The sequence below is a fragment of the Telopea speciosissima genome, chromosome 6 (assembly GCF_018873765.1).
Source record: "Telopea speciosissima isolate NSW1024214 ecotype Mountain lineage chromosome 6, Tspe_v1, whole genome shotgun sequence".
NCBI classification, from domain to species: Eukaryota; Viridiplantae; Streptophyta; class Magnoliopsida; order Proteales; family Proteaceae; genus Telopea; species Telopea speciosissima.
The window spans coordinates 52,575,243-52,594,432 of record NC_057921.1 but is presented as its reverse complement, the minus strand read 5'-3'; the positions used below and the strand labels follow the sequence as shown (position 1 = coordinate 52,594,432).

General features: G+C 41.3%; 2 protein-coding genes, 1 long non-coding RNA gene and 1 pseudogene across 3 annotated transcripts in view; all 4 read right to left on the bottom strand.

Moving 5' to 3' along the window:
- The window catches only part of LOC122663789 (amino acid transporter AVT6A-like), a 34,086-nt gene extending 15,113 nt beyond the window's left edge, over positions 1-18,973 (bottom strand). Inside the window, exon 1 of the mRNA XM_043859435.1 lies at positions 18,844-18,973. Coding sequence (XP_043715370.1) covers positions 18,844-18,865 — 22 coding nt within the window. The 5' untranslated portion in view covers positions 18,866-18,973. The remainder of the gene's footprint in view (positions 1-18,843) is intronic.
- On the bottom strand, positions 532-3,593 carry LOC122663794 (annotated as a pseudogene).
- LOC122663795 lies at positions 4,913-5,464 on the bottom strand. Its single transcript, XR_006333222.1, has 3 exons — positions 5,409-5,464; positions 5,116-5,259; positions 4,913-5,026 (listed from the first exon to the last, which is right to left on the bottom strand). It is a non-coding gene; the product is annotated as an uncharacterized LOC122663795 (long non-coding RNA).
- On the bottom strand, positions 14,323-18,865 carry LOC122663792 (amino acid transporter AVT6A-like). Its single transcript, XM_043859436.1, has 5 exons — positions 18,466-18,865; positions 18,099-18,251; positions 16,138-16,341; positions 15,413-15,878; positions 14,323-14,649 (listed from the first exon to the last, which is right to left on the bottom strand). The coding sequence occupies exons 1-5, from the start codon at positions 18,863-18,865 to the stop codon at positions 14,511-14,513; spliced, it is 1,362 nt and encodes a 453-aa protein (XP_043715371.1). The 3' UTR covers positions 14,323-14,510.
- Positions 18,974-19,190: the final 217 nt, after the last annotated feature.

The window sequence follows — 19,190 nt, the reverse complement described above, 5'->3', positions numbered from 1 at the left end:
ATGTCATATGTAAGAACCATTCAAATCAAATCCTCTCCAACGTGCCAGTGCGCCCAATGTGCATCAAACAACCGGGCAGGCGACATGCACCCCAAGAACAGCAGCCAGCCATCCGATACGTGCTGGAGAGGATCTGTATCCAGAACCATTTCCCCTTTATTAAAAAAGTAAAATAAAAATTCCAAGAAAAGGTAGGTATGAGTTAATCCTATCCATATGTTATTGTCATAATATGTGTAAAGACTAAAGAAAGATGATGGCAACGGCCACAATAAGCTTCATTATCATCACTAGGTAATCCAACAATTACGAGTCGTCACTTCTTCTTCAATTGAAAGACTTGATTGAGAACTCTCCATTAGCAGTGGGGTTCCATATAATAGTTCTTATTTTAAGCTTAAATAAGAAACTTTTGTAATCATTACCCCATGTGACTACATTGCTTAGGAAGTACAAAGGAATGTAATACATGAAGTATGAAGGGTTTGAATACTCTTTCACCTCTTAATGGTAGAGTTTTATATGTTTCTAGTTTCTACCACAATTACAATCGATCGCTCTCAACTTCTCTAATGGCTTTATCCTCTCATGCCTCAGCTTACAATGCCTTTGCATAAACCTTGATAAAAAAAAAAATCATAAACAAAGCCAAAACAACAATCCTAATTTCATAAAGCTACCAAAATTTATCAACACTGCCAAGGATCACTCTCTGTCCTCACTTCTGATGGCTCAACCACTTCTGCATCTGAGGTCTCAACCGAACCCACATCGGATTCCTCTGTTTCTGCATCCTCTGAATCTGATCTTCCCCATCGCCCTCCAAGGGCAATTGCGATCATCTCATCTCATATATCTTGTTACCCAAATCAGCTGGACTGTCAGGCTGTACAGGGATGGGAAGACAGCAACAAGGGAAGTGAGTATTAAAAGGCTGTAAATCAAGCAAATGCTGTAAAAACTGCATCCTGTTAACAATAGAAAGACTAGTTTGATAGCCATTACAGAGAATCCACTGGAAATTAAGGCTGTCTCATATAAGAGGTCAACAACTCTTTTGGCTTCAGCACTTTCTGGGGCATTCTTGCATGCCGCCTGTAAATCATATACCCAGCATGACTTGATCCATACAAGAAAAGAGTACAGAAAAACCATAGAAGTACAAGAACAAATAACAAAACTTAAGCCCCTTGGTCAGGAGAGAGAAACTTCAAACCATCAATAACATAGAAAAGGTCAGCCCAAATCAGCTAAAGAGGTTGATCTTACATTTAAGTCTTTAATAATGGGATGATCTGTATTGACCTCCAATATTCTTCTCCCTCTCATGAATTCCAAGCTTGAGGTGTCTCCAAGGGTCTGTGCTTTCATAAGCCTAGAAAAAGGTGAAGGAAATTCAGAAAAACCTTCATGCAAAGAGAAAAGGTTCAAATGGATGACAGGAGCGAAAATACAGGAACTGAAAAATGTAGCTAACCTTTCCATATTAGCAGATCATCCAAACTTTCCAGAAACAAGCACACAGGGAGATGAACTGAGACGCTTTGAGACTTGCACCTTAGCCACTTTATCACCAAGCTGTTGCTTTATCCAGTCACAAAGAAGATTGTACTCTTGCTTGTTTGCCCTTTTCTTTACTTCATCCTCATCACCTAATGTACCAATTGGCATAATGGTAAAGAGGCATCCCAGGAGAACAGAGAAGATTCAAATCAATCATATTTGAAGGCTTATTAAGTCCTGAATAAACCTAACTCCAAGTCTTCCTTGCTTATGTCCACAAATTTCTTTTCTTTGCATGTTTGTAGGTTCTGGATGGCAACTTCACCAATAGGCTCTATCAGAAATAGGACCTGTGAAAGCAAGTATAAAGTTAGCAATACAGCAGTAACAAAACCTGCACCTCTTAAAGCCAATTAAAGGCATTATGTTCATTTTAACCAAACTTAACCACCACTCAAATAGAACTAAAACAAGCACAGATAGTACTAGTCATTCAGAAGAATACTAAAATTTCTCCTCCAGAAGATCCCTATTTTTACTATTATGAAAGAGACCCATCTCTTCGAAGCATTTTCATCATCAACCCTCTCCAATCGTCTTCGGCTAAATAACATGAATCCATTGCTCTCTCTGGTCTTCTTTTTGGACGGCCCAATGAGGGGGAGGGCAAGGGAGTTTCCTAATTTGCTTCAGTTTTCTTCCCAAACAATATAAGGGCATCTTTATTTCTTTTGGGAGGGGGGCCTCACTTTTAACATTCAAGGCAAGTAAACTCACACTTTAACCTTACTAGTATTATACTGTACTTTATCCCTCTCCTTTGGTTTGTAATGGTGACACTAGAGACTAGACCAAAGTGAATGCCTCAATATCCTTTTAAAGCAACTTCTCCAAGAACGGTGCAGTTTTGGCACTTTTCTAGCTGTCTGTAGCCAAGTAGTAGATAGCCTTCTGGTTTTCCCCCATGTTCTCACAATAGTCATCTAAGCTAATCAAGTCTTCCTCACTTTTGGAAGAGTAGAACCCTAACAAAGGTGTAATGCGCTTGTGATTCCCTGAATCCTCAATGCAGTCCAACTTGATAAATTTCCCATAGTTCTCCCAGAATTTTTTGTAATCCTGGAAAAGATAAAACCAATTATATCATGTAGATGCTAATCTAAGATGCACCTAACAAGCCTCTTTCTCATAATACTTACCTGTCATCCCCCCCACAAAAAAAACACCCAGGGAACAAAACGAAATCATCATCTCTGTTGATCAGAGAACCAAAACTGAATTGTTCATGTAACCAAAATATTAATATTAATTAAAACAGATATTAGAATAAATTTTTTTTGAATAAGCATAACAGAAGCATTTATCATTTCTTTCAATTATTTTTGGGCTAAGGGGGAAAAAATATATTATCTAAAACCATCTAATTTGAAAATGCAGATAATCATTAACTTACAATTCGGCTTTCCTGAAGAATTTCTCTAGAAACATTAAGGGGAAGGTCATTTGAATCTACCACCCCCTTTACAAAGCTCAAGTACCGTGAAAACTGGAAAGGGAGAACATAATTCAGACCATCTCATCATATGAAGAATCTTCTACGAAGCATACCGGAATTAGTAAGCAATGTATTTGATCAGAAAGAACATTTCTACATGGTCCATTAACCGAGGAGTAATGTCTAACCCCCCCCCCCACCCCAAGAAGAGTAATTATAAATCATGCCAGTACTCCATAAAACTTACCAGTTCACCATCAAAGTCATCCGAAATAAATACACGCTTGACATACAGACGTATATTCTTCGTCTTAGGGTTTACAATGTCTTCGTTGTTAAGAGGTGCCATGTCAGGAATGTAAAGAACACTTCTAAATTCCACCTCACCCTGCCAAATTTTAATACCAAATCAGGCTCCCACCCTATAATCTTCAATCTTGACCGGTGCAATAGCCAATAGATGGTTAAAACATGCCTCTGTTGTGAAGTGGGTGTATGCAAGTGGGTCCAAGAACTCATTGAATGTCTTCTTATAGAACTCACGATATTCATCCTCTGAAACTTCTTTCGAATTCGGCATCTACAAATATATATAAAAATTTAACAAATAAAATCATTACTATAATAGAACATATAGAACTGTGTACAGAATTCAGTTCATAATGCAAGAGTCAATGAAAATATATCATAATGTATTAAAAAATCATATAGTAAAGGACAAAGTTTTTCTAATCCAGCAAGTCTGGAGAGTTTCTCTAGACTTGCACAAATATCTGCCAAAAAGCTGAAATTTTGTGGACAGGCAGGCAGAGCCAAAGTCCCCTGCACACTTATCAAGTTTTGACCAAAACAGAGTTGAGCAAGCGGCAAAATAAGGTTTTCAAAATCCAATGGAAAAGTGAACCTTTTCTAAAAAGAAATTGACGTCTGAAATTACAAGGAAATATGTCAATACATGAGAGAGTATATGGTTGATCTAAGAGTGAAATTTGCATGTGACCAATCTAGACCATTTGCTAGATACCCATATGGTCAAGAATGCCATATCACCCTTCCCACATGGCAAAGCATGGTGTTAGTATAGGAAAACAGAAAACAAAAATTACTTTGCGAAATTCAGTCCAAAAATGATGTTAACAATGTTCCATTATATAATTTGGATGTTATTTTCCAGTGAAATGGTTGGAATTGGTCAACAATACTATTACTACCCATGGAGGGTACCACCTCCATCACAGGCTGGATTTTTTTTCTGCAATTTTCGATTCCCAGACATGTTTCTTATTATTTCTGTAAAGAAAATGCATCATAACAAAGAAATAAAAAACAAGTGTCATAATCAATACTTACTTTTCAGAAAATGTTTTTCCCATAGAAACAAATGGAGCCATAAAAGTAAGGAGCTATCATGATATCACGCAATCCCCCCCAAAAAAAATGAATAAAAGAAGAATGCCTACCCATATCAGTTCTGATTCATTGGTTAATTCCGAATCCCAATACTTCTCTGTTATGGTCTTCTTCTTCTTCTTCTCTCCCTGAACAAGAAGAAACATAAGTTTGACCATACTATTCAAATAGAAAAAGCAATGTGAGATGACCCAATGATCCAAATCCAATTCATCACCTCTGGTTTTGGTTCTTCTTCCTCTTCCACCTATCCAAAGTCAACTTTCATTTGAATAAATGAAAACGATAATTTACAGTTTGATGAAACAATAAAGAATAGGACTCTTTCAACAATCACCCTAAAAAGAAGTCAGCAAAGGCACCATGGCCAATTGAAGTCCAGACATTCAGTTTCTCTCCAACAGGTAACATGTAGAAGTAAAAGGATACAACACCTTTGAACAAATTCCTACGCTCTAATAGCTACAGAAGTATTAGCACAACCCAGAAAGTAAACCCCACCTCTACAGTCCATGATTTCTCTTGCCTAGTTTAAATAGGGAAGGAAACAAACTGTGAGTAATTCTTCACCAAACTTTGAATCTTAGTAGGCTCCAAGAATTCAAATTTATCATCTGGCTGAAAAAGCGAAAGGCAGAATCCCAATAATTCAGTATGAGGATCCATGTACTAACATCAGATGGTGAATGGAGGAAGAGAAGTGATACCCTTAGGTATAAGGTAATCTGTGTTCCATGCTGTAGGAGTTTTTCAGGATCAGTTTCTTCTCTTATCACATAAGAACTACTGTCAGCAACGGCTTCCCAGACATACTGCTTATCTGACCTTGGGCTCTTTGTAGACACAACAACCTATTCCAAGTTCAAAAATAAATCAGAAACAAATTAAGTTGTGTGCATGCATTAATGATGAGCACACAAAATCTCAACTCTTGCAGAACTAACACAGAGATAAAATAACTTGACAATGGTAATACAAATGAATTTCAATTCAGGGGTACCTTGTCAGCAACAAGGAATATTGCGGAATAGAATCCAACTCCAAATTGACCAATCAAACCATATGGTAATACAAATGAATTTCTCTACCGTCTTTTCTCTTTCCTTGCTGCTCCACCACCGCAATTCCGTCACAAGGAAACTGCACTCTACTCTTCATTAACGGGCTGAGTTTCTTTAACTTCTCGAGTAAGAAAATATAATGAATAAAGAAATTTTTGTAAGTTTATGAAGAAAAAAAAATACTACATCCTTAAAATTTCTTGTAGAATGCAACCTGATTTGGAAACAAAATTCTGCGAGGAAATGGCGTTTGTTTCTGATAAGGATAATGATAAGAATAGCATTAGTGATAAGATCACGTAGGTTAACCAACCCTATTGTTTAACAACTCACTCACATCCAATCTCTTATGAGATAAACTCCTGATTAATTACTTGTAACCTCTTATCACTCTTATCCAATCTCTTCTTCACGTCTCTCACCTGAGAACGTGTATTGTAACAGCTTCACATATAAATATAGTTCAACGATCTGATCACTGCAAGTGACAGAATCAATTCTCAGATTATATCTTAGCTGTTTCTTACGTTAGAGCCAAAAGAGAACCACAACAGTAACATTTCCTATTTCAGAAACACAAACCCAAAAGAATACCATTAACAGAACGGAAGAGTAAAACCTAGAGAGACGGTTGTTGCTTCCTGGAAGGTGATCTTTCATTCTTCAGCACCACTACCACCATTCTTTTGCGAGAAGCAAGCAGTCAGTATTAAAGCAATAATCACAAACTCCAGAACGCCAACACCTATTATATACATGGTAACGCTGATTCATTGAGCTTAACGCCACTTGGAGACGATTGAGATGGAGACCGGTTGAGGAGCAGGTGGGCTGATACGAGCACTGTGAAGGACACCTCAGCTATCATACCAGCCAAGGTGGCTACAGGTGGCAGCACCACTGTAGCAAGCTTACGTCGCAGCACACGCCAAATCACACGCCCATCAGGTCTCACGGATTTCGTGTGAAGAAGGGTGTATTCCATTCTGTTGGGGTTGGGTTGTAAGGAACGTGATGTGCGTGAGGGTGTCAGTGAGTGTTGAGGGAATATATATAAATAATGTACAGTGCCTTTGAAGAGGAATATAGAAGTTTCTTTTCTTCTCTCTCGTCTTTTCTCTCTCAGGAGGTGCTAAGCCTCGAAGTTAGCAAGTTTATGCTATCATTGGTGCTTTCATTGAGAGGAGCTGAGACTCAAGTTCGTCATGGCTGAAGGAACTCGCCTCTGCCAACTTGAAGAAAATATGCGAAGGATGGGAGAGAAGACCGCGAGCCAGGAAGAACTCCTAGAGAAGTTGCAGACTAACGTGGATGAACAGCAGCAGACCCTCTCCGACTTGAAGATTCGATTGACCACCATCGATGGACGGATCGAGCAGGCGCTGCGCATCGCTGGACCATCGTCGGAACCAAGCCTAAGTGCGACGAACACTCCGTTGGTGCCAGTTCGCGCACCACCACAGGTGGAGAACCCCACTCAGACTCGCACAGTTCGCCTCAACTTCCCGCGATTTGGCGGCAACGATCCCACCGGATGGATATTTAAGGCTGAAAGGTTTTTTGAATACCACAGAACGCCGGACGATCAACGACTTCTCATATCGTCCTTTCACATGGACGACGCTGCCTTGCAATGGTACCAGTGGATGTTTCGCACAGCTCAGTTCACAACCTGGGAAGCCTTTACCAGATCCCTTGAGATCCGATTTGGTCCAACAGAATTTGAGGATCCTCAAGCGACTCTCGCCAAATTATCGCAAACGACCACTGTTGTTGATTATCAGGCGAGGTTTGAAACTCTAGCCAATCGCACCACGGCAGTACCACCGTCGTTCCTACTGAGTTGCTTTGTGTCCGGCTTACGATCGGACATACGGAATGAAGTAATGGCGTTTCGACCAGCGACGATGGCTCACGCTGTGGGTCTGGCTCGGCTTCAAGAGTCCAAGATAAACGAATCACAACGGCCATGGCAGCGAACCACATCTTCACGAGGCCTTCTTCCAGCTCCAACGACCACTGCGGCAACGACACCACCCCTCTTAGCTCTTCCAGCACCCCCTGCCCGGATTCCGATCAAGCGTCTCTCCCCCTTGGAAATGCAGCAGAGGAGAGACAAAGGACTCTGTTAATAACTGTGACGAGAAATTCTCGCCAGGGCATCGATGTAAAAATCGCCAGTTCTTCCTCCTTGAATATGATGATGAGAACCATCAGGGGGAGCCTCCTGGAGGGCTAGAAACACAGGAGTTGGAAGAACAGCCGGTAGTGGAACCAGAAACAACAACAGAGTTGTCATACCATTCGCTGGTGGGAGGACAAGCGCCGTCAACCTTTCGTTTGACTGGGCAAGTGACCGAAAAACCAATCCAAATATTGGTCGATGGAGGAAGCACACATAATTTTATCCAAAGCCGGGTAGCGCAACACCCGGGTCTAATGGTGGAATCAGCTCCAAATATCACCGTCCTCGTGGGAAGCGGCAATCGGTTGAGATGTGAAGGCCTGGCTCAAGGAATGTTGGTAAGTCTTCCACATTACTCCTTTCAATTGGATGCCTATGTACTTCCTCTGTTTGGAGCAGACCTTGTGTTGAGGGTCCAGTGGCTAGCTCAGCTAAGACCCGTCACTTTTGATTACCAACAGCTTACTCTGGGATTTACACATGAGGGTCAGAGGGTAGTGATTAATGGGGAAAATCACAAGCTACCCACCCAACTTCAATATCAGGAAGTGAGAAGGTTGTTCTCTACTGACGCCTGTGCAACCTTATTTTATCTCACATTAACACCATCATCAGAGGCAACCACGGATTATGCCAACCCTGAACTCCAGCAACTGCTTCATCACCATGCCCCTGTTTTTGCCACACCACACCACTTACCCCCAAATCGGCAGCAAGATCATGCCATTCACCTACTTCCAGGGGCACAACCAGTAAATGTTAGACCATACCGTTATCCCCATTTCCAAAAAAATGAGACTAAGAGGTTAGTTACAGAGATGCTTGCTGATAGACTAATCCGGCCAAGCACGAGTTCATTCTCCTCCCCGGTGTTACTTGTCAAAAAAAAGACGGCACATGGAGGTTTTGTGTGGATTACAGCGCCTTGAATGCCGCCACAGTAAAGGATAGGTTCCCAATTCCCACTGTGAATGAGCTTCATGGCGCCAATTATTTTTCAAAGTTGGATTTGCGCGCTGGTTATCACCAAATTCGTGTGAAGGCAGAGGATGTTCACAAGACTGCTTTTAGAATACATGAGGGCCATTACGAATTTTTGGTTATGCCTTTCGGCTTAACCAATGCCCCCTCCACATTCCAAGCAACCATGAACTTCATATTTAAACCCTTTCTCAGGCGGTTTGTTCTGGTTTTTTTTTTATGATCTCTTAATATACAGCACCACATGGTCAGCACACTTGCAACACTTGGATGAGGTTCTGAGCACCTTGGCTGCCCATAAACTTTATGCTAAGGAATCCAAATGTGCATTTGGGCAAAAATCAATAGAATACTTGGGGCATATTGTTTCTTCGCAGGGGGTTCAAATGGACCCAACCAAGCTCTCGGCGGTGTTGGAATGGCCTCCCCCTCGCTCTTTGAAGGAACTCCGAGGTTTTTTGGGGCTTACAAGGTATTATCGACGATTTGTTAGAGGCTACGCCCAAATTGCAGCACCCCTGACAGATCTTTTGAAGAAGGGGGCTTTTGGCTGGACTCCTATGGCTCAAGAAGCATTTGAACTACTGCGTAAGGCAATGACCATGGCTCCAGTACTTCGATTACCTGACTTCTCAGGCACTTTTGCGGTTGAGACTGATGCCTCCGGTGTGGGGATAGGGGCTATATTGACCCAAGATAAGCACCCCATTGCCTTCTTTAGCAGAAAATTGTCGCCAAGAATGCAATCGGCTTCAACCTATGTGAGGGAGATGTATGCAATAACCCAAGCTGTTATGAAATGGTGCCAGTACCTCCTCAGCAGGAAATTTGCCATTATCACAGACCAAAGAAGTCTAAAAGAATTGGCTGAGCAGGTAATCCAAACCCCGGAGCAACACCATTGGCTATCCAAACTTCTTGGCTTTATTTTTGGCATTGTTTATCGTCCAGGCAAGGAGAATGGCGCTGCTGATGCGTTATCAAGGGTCCCTGAAGCTGTTCTGTTCACCTTCACAACCCCAACACCCGACTTCTTGGAGCAGTTATGCCTTGAGGTCGCAAACCATCCAGAATTAGGCGCTATCATCCAACAATTAGATGATGATATTGGCGCCCCCTCACCCTATGTTTATCGAGACGGACTCTTATACCACAGGGGACGTCTAGTTCTAGCTTCTGATTCCCCCCTCCGTGAGATGTTCTTACAAGAATTTCATTCATCACCAATCGGAGGGCACGCTGGCTTTGTTCGCACCTACAGTCGTGTCGCTGCGAACCTGTTTTGGAAAGGAATGTGTCGTTATGTCAAGCACTATATGATGGCTTGTGTAATTTGCCAACAGATGAAAGCACTGACCAGGTCACCCACCGGCCTGCTTCAACCATTACCCATTCCAGATCAGATTTGGGAAGATTTATCCATGGATTTCATTACCGGCCTTCCCAATTCAGCAGGCAAAGCTACCATTCTTGTTGTGGTGGATCGTCTAACGAAATATGCCCATTTTTGTGCCCTTCCTCCCAACTACACCACCACTAAGGTTGCGGAGATATTCACCACCCAAATTATTAAGCTGCATGGTCTCCCTCGCTCAATTGTAAGCGACTGAGACCCACTTTTTCTTAGCAATTTTTGGCGAGAACTCTTTCGGTTGCAGGGGACTACATTGGCGATGAGCACAGCATATCATCCCCAGTCTGATGGCCAAACCGAAGTTCTAAATCGATGCCTTGAAATGTATCTCAGGAGTTTTGTGTTTGAGACACCAACTCAGTGGGTCAAGTTCTTACATTGGGTTGAGTACTGGTATAATACAATCATTCAGCAGCTGGCATGACGCCATTTCAAGGGGTGTATGGCCGTCTTCCTCCCTCTCTTCCTCGATATATTGCTGCAACTTCCTTGAATGCAACTGTGGATCAGGAGCTGATTAACCGAGATGAGATACTTCGCACCTTAAAGACCAATCTCCAACGAGCTCAAGCACGCATGAAGTCACAGGCAGACAAGAAACGCACGGATAAGGCATTTGATCCTGGAGAATGGGTCTTCGTGAAGCTTCGACCTTATCGGCAACAATCGGTGGCCCTTCGCATGCATCAGAAATTGGGGAAACGTTACTTTGGTCCATTTAAGATCATCTCCAGAATTGGTGTTGTGGCTTACAAATTGGAATTGCCTGCCTTTGCTAAGTTGCACCCGGTCTTTCATGTATCTCTCCTCAAACGGTTTGTGGTTGAGTCTCCTCCACAACCAGCATCGATCCCTCCCATCTTCTGTCCCTCCGATGTGCTCGCAGTCCCCATTGCCATCCTGGACCTTCGTTCCATTGTGCGCCGACAACAATCTGTTCCACAAGCTCTGGTTCAGTGGGAGGGCCTGCCTTTGGAGGATGCATCGTGGGAAGATATTTCAGTCTTACAAAAGATATATCCCCAGCTAAACCTTGATGACAAGGTTCATTATGGAGGGGATACCAATGATACTAGCACTGTGAAGGACACCTCAGCTATCATACCAGCCAAGGTGGCCACAGGTGGCAGCACCACTGTAGCAAGCTTACATCGCAGCACACGCCAAATCAAACGCCCATCAGGTCTCACGGATTTCATGTGAAGAAGGGTGTACTCCATTCTGTTGGGGTTGGGTTGTAAGGAACGTGATGTGCGTGAGGGTGTCAGTGAGTGTTGAGGGAATATATATAAATAATGTACAGTGCCTATGAAGAGGAATATAGAAGTTTCTTTTCTTCTCTCTCGTCTTTTCTCTCTCAGGAGGTGCTAACCCTCGAAGTTAGCAAGTTTATGCTATCATGGGCAGGGTTGTAGGGGGTATAATAGGGGTTGCTCAGCTAAGCGTCGGCCAATTACCGGAATCCCAACGCCATATGAGCTCCCATGCTTTCCATGCCGGCCTCCAATACCCAAACCCCCTGGCCCCAGTCCACATGCCAGCGCCCAAGACCCTGCACCCCGCGGCCCCATCAACGCCCCCTCGCGACTCCATCAGAGACCAATTCCTTTGCCCCATCGCCAGCACCTCCTACCCAATCCCATCCATCCCCACCCCTGAAATCTTCGTTGGTTGCTGTTGCAATAGAAGACAAGAGAGAGAGAGAGAGAGAGAGATGAGATGTGAAAGGGGCAGAAGATTGTAGGGGTTGGAAGAAGAAGAAGGGGTGGGGGCGTGTGGGCAAGGATAACGAGGGAGGGAGGGATAAAACTATCAAACAAATCCTTAAATGAGCATTGGATACTGTTTTGTAAACTCAACCTCAAAACAGTTTAGTTTTGTTAATTCTTAAAATAATGAGTGGCTAGTTTGTCACGGACACCCCCTGTAAGTATTCAATATGTCATGGACTTATCAAACTTGGTCAAAATGGCAATCTTCCCCCTCACGTTAAGCACAGTTAGTACCCAAACCCAAGCCCACGTGCCTTCCTCAGCCACGTTGATTCCATCCCAAGCCCATATGCCTTCCATTTTTCTAATCCAATCTAATATTCAGACTTTTGCAGAGGAATATATAAATACAAGTTAAGTTAGTCGATATGGTGGGGAAGGGAAGTTGAGACTGTTACGAAACCCCACCTCAACACAAACTGTTCGGATTTAGATTTGAGAGGGACAGAGGATTGTGTGCAACAGAGGAGATAGAAAAAATTACAGATAAAAGAGGAGAAAGAGAATGAAGAGATCATTTGGTGGTGGAGGAATGGGTGGAAGGGGTATGATTAGGACTGCAATTCGTTCTGGGGTTGGAGGAATTCAACCTAGTTGGATACGGTAGGAGAAATTTTATTAGGGTTGCATAGCCAGCTTTTGATATTACTTTGTTCCTCTGTTTCTGTGTCTCTATATTAATTAAGAAAAGAACAAAAAAGAGGACATGAAAAGAGTAATCTCTTGTAATCTTATTACGAGCTGGTTTTCTTTCAATTGCCCAGTTTGTAGCGTATGGGTGTGGGTATTAAATGATTTCCGATCAAACAATTAGCATGTTGCTCATTGAGAAAGGAAAGACAGAATAAGCTAAACTCATAACAGATCAAGATAGAAGGAACAAATACAAACAACCTTGGTTGCAGACGAAGGTTCCTTAGAAATCCGGTAAAAAAAAAAACCAAATCCTAACCCTAGACCGAGAGATCGATAAACAGCAAGAAGGATTTGAGAATGAGTTTTCTCATTTACAGGTTCTTGGCTGAAGCTCCTTGAGGATGATGTCGAGCTCGAGGCCGAGAAGCTCGAGAAGATCTGAATCTGTTTCTGACATGAACAAGATGGAGCTGAAACCCAATCTGGTCGCCGGTGAAGCATTCCAGTGTTGGATGCCACCGGTGATGGATAGATGTAGACCATAATAAACAATTCTTTTTTTGGGGAAATTTGGGGTTTTAGTCCTTAAGGGCATTATAAGAAGTTCATCCTATTATAAGGGTGATTTCGTCATTATAAATGAGTTCACAGAGACTTAACTGCACAGTGGACTGAGTTGAAATATAATCATAAAATAAGGGTAATCTGTGATATTTTGACCAAGCATGGTATGTCCATGACATATTGAATACTTATAGGGGGTGTCTATGAAAATTTCCCAAACATAAACGTAATAGTGGCTAATCACTTAAGTTTTCCTAAAAAAAAAATTTTGTGACAAGAGATCATTATCTTGTCGTGTAGTCCTAGCACCAGTGGCACCAATGAGAGTATGACAGTCTGACATTGCATACAAGGGCATCCACATGAATGAGATTTTTGAATTTAAGGGGAGTGTAGCGGTAATTTCGTATGCTCATATGTCTGGCCGGGGACACACAACCAGGCGCAGCATTCTTTTTCCAAAAAAATTTGATAGGTGTCAGGCCGCCCAGCCAGGCGCGCACCCGCAGGTTCCAGCACCCACTACACTAGCCCCACATCCTGCAATAGCCAGCCCTCAGGCCAATCCTGCGGCAGCTGCAGGCGCCAGGATATCCTACATTGTATACACAGGAATGCTCTCAGCTAAGTTGCATCAACCGGAGGTGGGGTGGGGGGAAAAACTACAATTAAAAAGATGGGAGAAAAAACGACACAACTCCAAGTAATTCACCCAGGTTTAGAATCTGAGTGGCAATAAATTCCTGCACTCGATTGTTCTACAAAACCAGAGGGGTATCATCTCATACTCCCTTCCACAAATGCAGAACTGTAATGCAACAATATCTCCTGTGACATAAAAATTCACCCGTTAGCTATCTTTAATTTCAAAGTCACCATCAGTTGATATGGAGTAAAAAAGAACAGCTTCAACTCCAACCATAGCAACAGAAATATATATATCAGAATTGGTTCAGGTGTGCACCTGGAAATGCATTGGTCAGAGATCAGCCAGTCTACATGTGGTGAATACTTAGGCTGAAAAACACAAACCCAGCGAAGCAGGACCGCACCATACGAAAATTGCAGTGTGGATCATTAAAAATCATAATACTAGGCTAATTTTTGGATCAATGATAGTATCAAAATGAGAACAAACATACAGAATGGGTACAGGATCGGAGCTTCCCATTGTAACATTCATGAATCAAAAATAAACTTCACTCAGACACAACAGCTATATATATATATATATATATATCTCAAACAATGCAACAACACAATTTTGATGGAGATGGAGAATCTGGAGCCACCTCTCTTTTCGCTGGGCAGAGCAACTCAACTTTCATATTGAGTCAAGTGTTCATCTTACTGAACACAATAGACCATTCTAGAAAACCCTGATTTTCTCTTGGATTGCCGATGAGTCTATTTTTCGGTTTTTCAGCACAGTGACTCTAGCAGCTTCCTCCCATCTGATGCTGATTATAAGAACTAACGCCAAGAAATATCATGCAGATGGGACCGGGTTCTTTTTGATCAGGGAGTAGGCATCACTGTATATGGCCACCATGTTTGTGAATAAAGCAAGGACAATCATGAAGACAGATAAGATCTTGTCCTTCTTTGTGGCTATGCCATGAGGGTCCCTGCAATACCAGGACAAATAATTTAAAAAAAAAAAAAAAAAAGAGAATTAGATAATACCATAAGAAAGCAAGCTTATCATGGCAACATCAGTCCCAACACCACAATCCCCCCACAAAGGAGCATAATAAAGAATTCTTGATTTAAGAGACCACAGTCAAAAGGGAAAAGATATCAATCAACCTGACAGTATAAACATGGACTCATATGCCATTAAAGCAAACCCAAAGGCCTTGAGTCATCACAGGAAATTAATATATACTCCTTCGACTCTATTGTTGCATAAGCACATCATGGACTTGCGCTCATTGGAAGATTGCAACTGCATGAACACTTCAAAATGCGTTTTTGTCTGACATTTAATTTGCCAGAGGGCTGTGTGTGTCGCATTGACTTATCACCACTAAAATAATACATGCCTACAAAATTTACTGTCACAGAAAGTCACAATATACATGAATCATGTATTCCAGCCATCAGTTTTCATTCAATTGGTACTTCAAGTTCAGGAAAAAAAAATCACTAGCTGAAAGTCGGTGTTGAAATGGTTAAGATGCATATATGTGTAATATATTTTCCATAATAGGCTGTCAAATTGGCAATCATGAGTAACATGGTATTCCTTTATCATATTTCAGGTTCTCCCCCCTGGGAGGGGGGGGGGGTTTGAGAGGGTGCTTCCGCAGAACACAGCATTCAAACGTACAAAATGAGAATAAATTCATTACTTCCTACACATTCCAGCCATTATACGGGTTAACTTACTTGAGAACGATGGTAGCAGGAAAAATGAATCCAATGAAAACTGTGGCAGTTGCGCCAGTGAACTGGAAAGCATCCCAGATGCTAGGTATGAAATTTGCCCCCAAAAAGATGAGAGAAATGAGCCCAATAGTGATCAATGCAAACCTCCTGTTGTCATGTGACAAAGCCCTAGCTGAGGGAAAGAGGAGACCATCCAAGTTGAGCCGTAGAGCAAAGAAGATTATGGGGAAGACAAGCATGAGATGGATGACATAGCTAACACGGACAGCATCGTTAAGCAGTTGACCATATGGAATGCCAAGGTTGGTGTCAAAGTTGACTAGTACATCATCAAGGGTTGCATCACCAAAAAGGAGGATCCCAAAGAAGCTTGTTATGATGTACACAGTTGAGCACAATCCCAGTGAAGCTCGCATAATCGACTGTATCTGGGAAGGGTCTTCAAGCTCACCCTCGATTGTGTGCACTGTAAAAAGTTTGTAGAAGTTAAAGATTTCAATCATAAGAAATTATAAGCATCATACAGTTGAATCAAATACGACTTAAAAAAATTGACTACCATTCAGAACTAGCAGGCATTACTTATTCACTGATTCTCACAAATATAAGGCAAGAAAACCCATGACAACCCCAACTTTACCAAAATGAGCAAATATTCATCAGCAATGGTTAGTCTCCACAACTATACCCATATTAGAGAAAATGGTAAGATTCAGCTTGTGTACCGTTGTAATGGCAAACATACGCTGACACAAGAACTGGCACCACTGTGAAAAGTTTCAAGCATGATGTGATATCAGTCACATTTGGAAACAATCTGGGCATTGCTATGTGTCCACCGATCAATTTGATGATAGCAATACCCGCGGTAATAACAACAAATGCAATTGCCAGCCCAACTGATAAGGCAGATGAGTATCTCAATGAATCTGCAATAGATGAAACCATACATCAGAAGTATTATTACCAAGGATTGAATACTCGTGGTACTAAGCATCTTAAGCAAATAATCAAATTAAGGATGTAGTTGCCAAACTAAGATTAATATGATATTCAGTTGATTCTGCCAAAGAGCAGAAAGGATTGGTAAAATAAAAAAGCTTAGTTGAGCTGAAATAACTAATATTGCCAGAAAAATGAGGTAGACATTAGATTCCTCTAGATTTCACACTAAATGAGAGCTCACACTGAGGATTAAGGAAAACGTATCCAGGTCCAGTCTCTGAAGCTTAACAGCCCCAGGTCTGTGCCTTATTATGTAAGATGTCCTTCCTATGGTTTCAGGTATCAGGATCAGTTCAGCTAGATCAGTTGATCCAGACCATGATCAGCCAAGACTGATCCAGTGATCCAATACCAAAACCAAAATTATTTGAAAATTTTTATTCATGGTAGTGCTATGATTTCATCCAGGACAGGGCCAAATCAGCCTATCTGGATCAAGATTGCCCCTTGCCAATCTGATTCACAATTCCGAATTTTATAAACTTGGTACTAGCGATAGGTTGGGGTTAAACCAAGTTCAACGTTTACATGATCACTCAACAATTATATGCTCCATTGAAGGACAAGATACAACAGTTCTACCAGGGGTTAATTGATCTTTTGATCATTTCATGCATTGGAGGGTATCTTTTGAAAACAACAGATCGTTCCATTGGATCTAATTTACTTACTCAATCAAATACTGAAATTCATGGTCTCTATACTTCAATTAACTTTTGAGCATATGAAAGCAAAGGTGGTGAGCCCAATGGGGCCAACATGTTTCAACACATCACCCCCTTGCAACCTGATGTGCTTCATCTAAATAACCCTCCACCATGTGTCGAGGTTTATATAAATCCTTTCCTATGTTAGAAAAATAGGATTATCCTTCATCTCGCATAAAAATATGCTAGCATGAGCAATGTGGCCAAGGTTTATCTGGATGAAACTTACACAGGGAAGAAGGGTGAGGTGGCAAAACACAGAAATACTTGGGCAGACAACCACAAATGCCAAATGTAAATGCTGGTTACTTCGGCAGCAATATATATAAACACAGGAAATACACATTTTCTCATTTCTGATTCCTATTCAATCAGGATGGGAACACCAAATGTAAATGCTGGTTCCTTGGGCGACAATATATATAAACACAGGAAATATACATTTTCTCATTTCTGATTCCTAATCAATCAGAAAGGGAACACCAAAGGTTGGACCTCAAACCTTATAGCTAACATTTCATCCATCCAGTTATCCCAAGGTCTCAACACATCTCTTCACCTTTTACATATTGCTGAAGTATATGAAGGTCTCAAGAATAAGAGTTAATGGCCAACACTATGGTTCGACCTAAGGATACATACTCCTCTGGAGTAGATAAATACCATGGGATGAACCAAAGTTTTACATTGCTTTCTATTAGAAACTGGCCTGACTGACTGATCAAATCAGCAGCCAGGGTATACATAAGACAATGGTCATCATAGTCTAAAAGACTCTAAACTACAAGGATATCTAAGAGTTCCAAACAGCTAAAATGAAATTAATCATCCATAGATCTTGAATTGGCAAACTAAGAAAAGCATACAAATAACTAATTGCGAAAACTAATTGTTTCAAGAAACAAACATGGGATCTAACACTAATTCAGAGAAGCAATGGTGAATAATACAGAATAAACTGGGCATACACTTACCAACACGCTTAAAGCAAGCCAATGGAGCAAATACTGCAAGAGTAGTTACAAGCAAAACAAAGGTACGCTTATTCCACCAGTGATCTCCAAACCATCCTTCCAGGAGTCCAGCATGATGAACTCCATTTGAAGAAGTTCCAGAAATTACATCACCTTATATTTTGAGAGAGACCATTAAATTAGTGTTAGTAATCTGCATTATGGCATGATTGAGAAATTTTCAAATCTTCTCATTACACAGATTGCAACAAAACAATAAAGGTCGAACCAGTAAGTCACAAAAAATCAACAAACATCTAGACCAGATGATAATTTTAAGAAGAAAGAAAGATGAGAATAGAAAATAAGAGCTAAGTTGAAGTTGTACCAATGATAATCATGTAGACTATAAGCAAACCAATATTGTTGACAACGACGCATATCTGCAATAAATTTTTGCCTGCCCTTCCAAAGGCATCTCCCATAACTCCACCATAAGAAAGGGCATTCCCTGGTCTGCTAAACCTGAGCAACATCTCGACTGAAGCATCTGTCAGGTAAGCGAAAAAGATGATGATAGCTATCCCAGGAATAAGCCCCAAAACCTTCATAGTCGCAGGCAAAGCCATGATTCCGGCACCAACAATAGTAGTTGAAAGATTAAAGACGGCCCCACTAAAGGAACCTCCCTCGTACTCATCAAATCCAACATCTTCATCTTGCCTACTCGGCAACAAAGGAGCATTCTCCTCGATAACCCGTTTCCCCTTCTTCGGGGCAATAGTCATCTTTCAATTATTTAAGTCTCCTAATAGAGTTTCAAGTTCACCAGAGATCTTTGAAATTACCCCCTTAATTGATTTTAGGCTACAAAATCTGTACAGCGATCTTAAAACCAGCTTCAGAACCGGAAGATCTTAATTCATACAGAATTGAATATTCTAAACAAACAAATAATAACAACACTACTCCAAAGATCAATTTCAATTTCTGAGCAACAGAATTGGAAGAAGAAACCTGGTAAAAAGCAGAAAAACAGTCAGAAGCATACCTTCGAATTTCACTTATAAACAAATTTAAGAGAAGGACTTCAACCCAGAAGCGGTTACAATG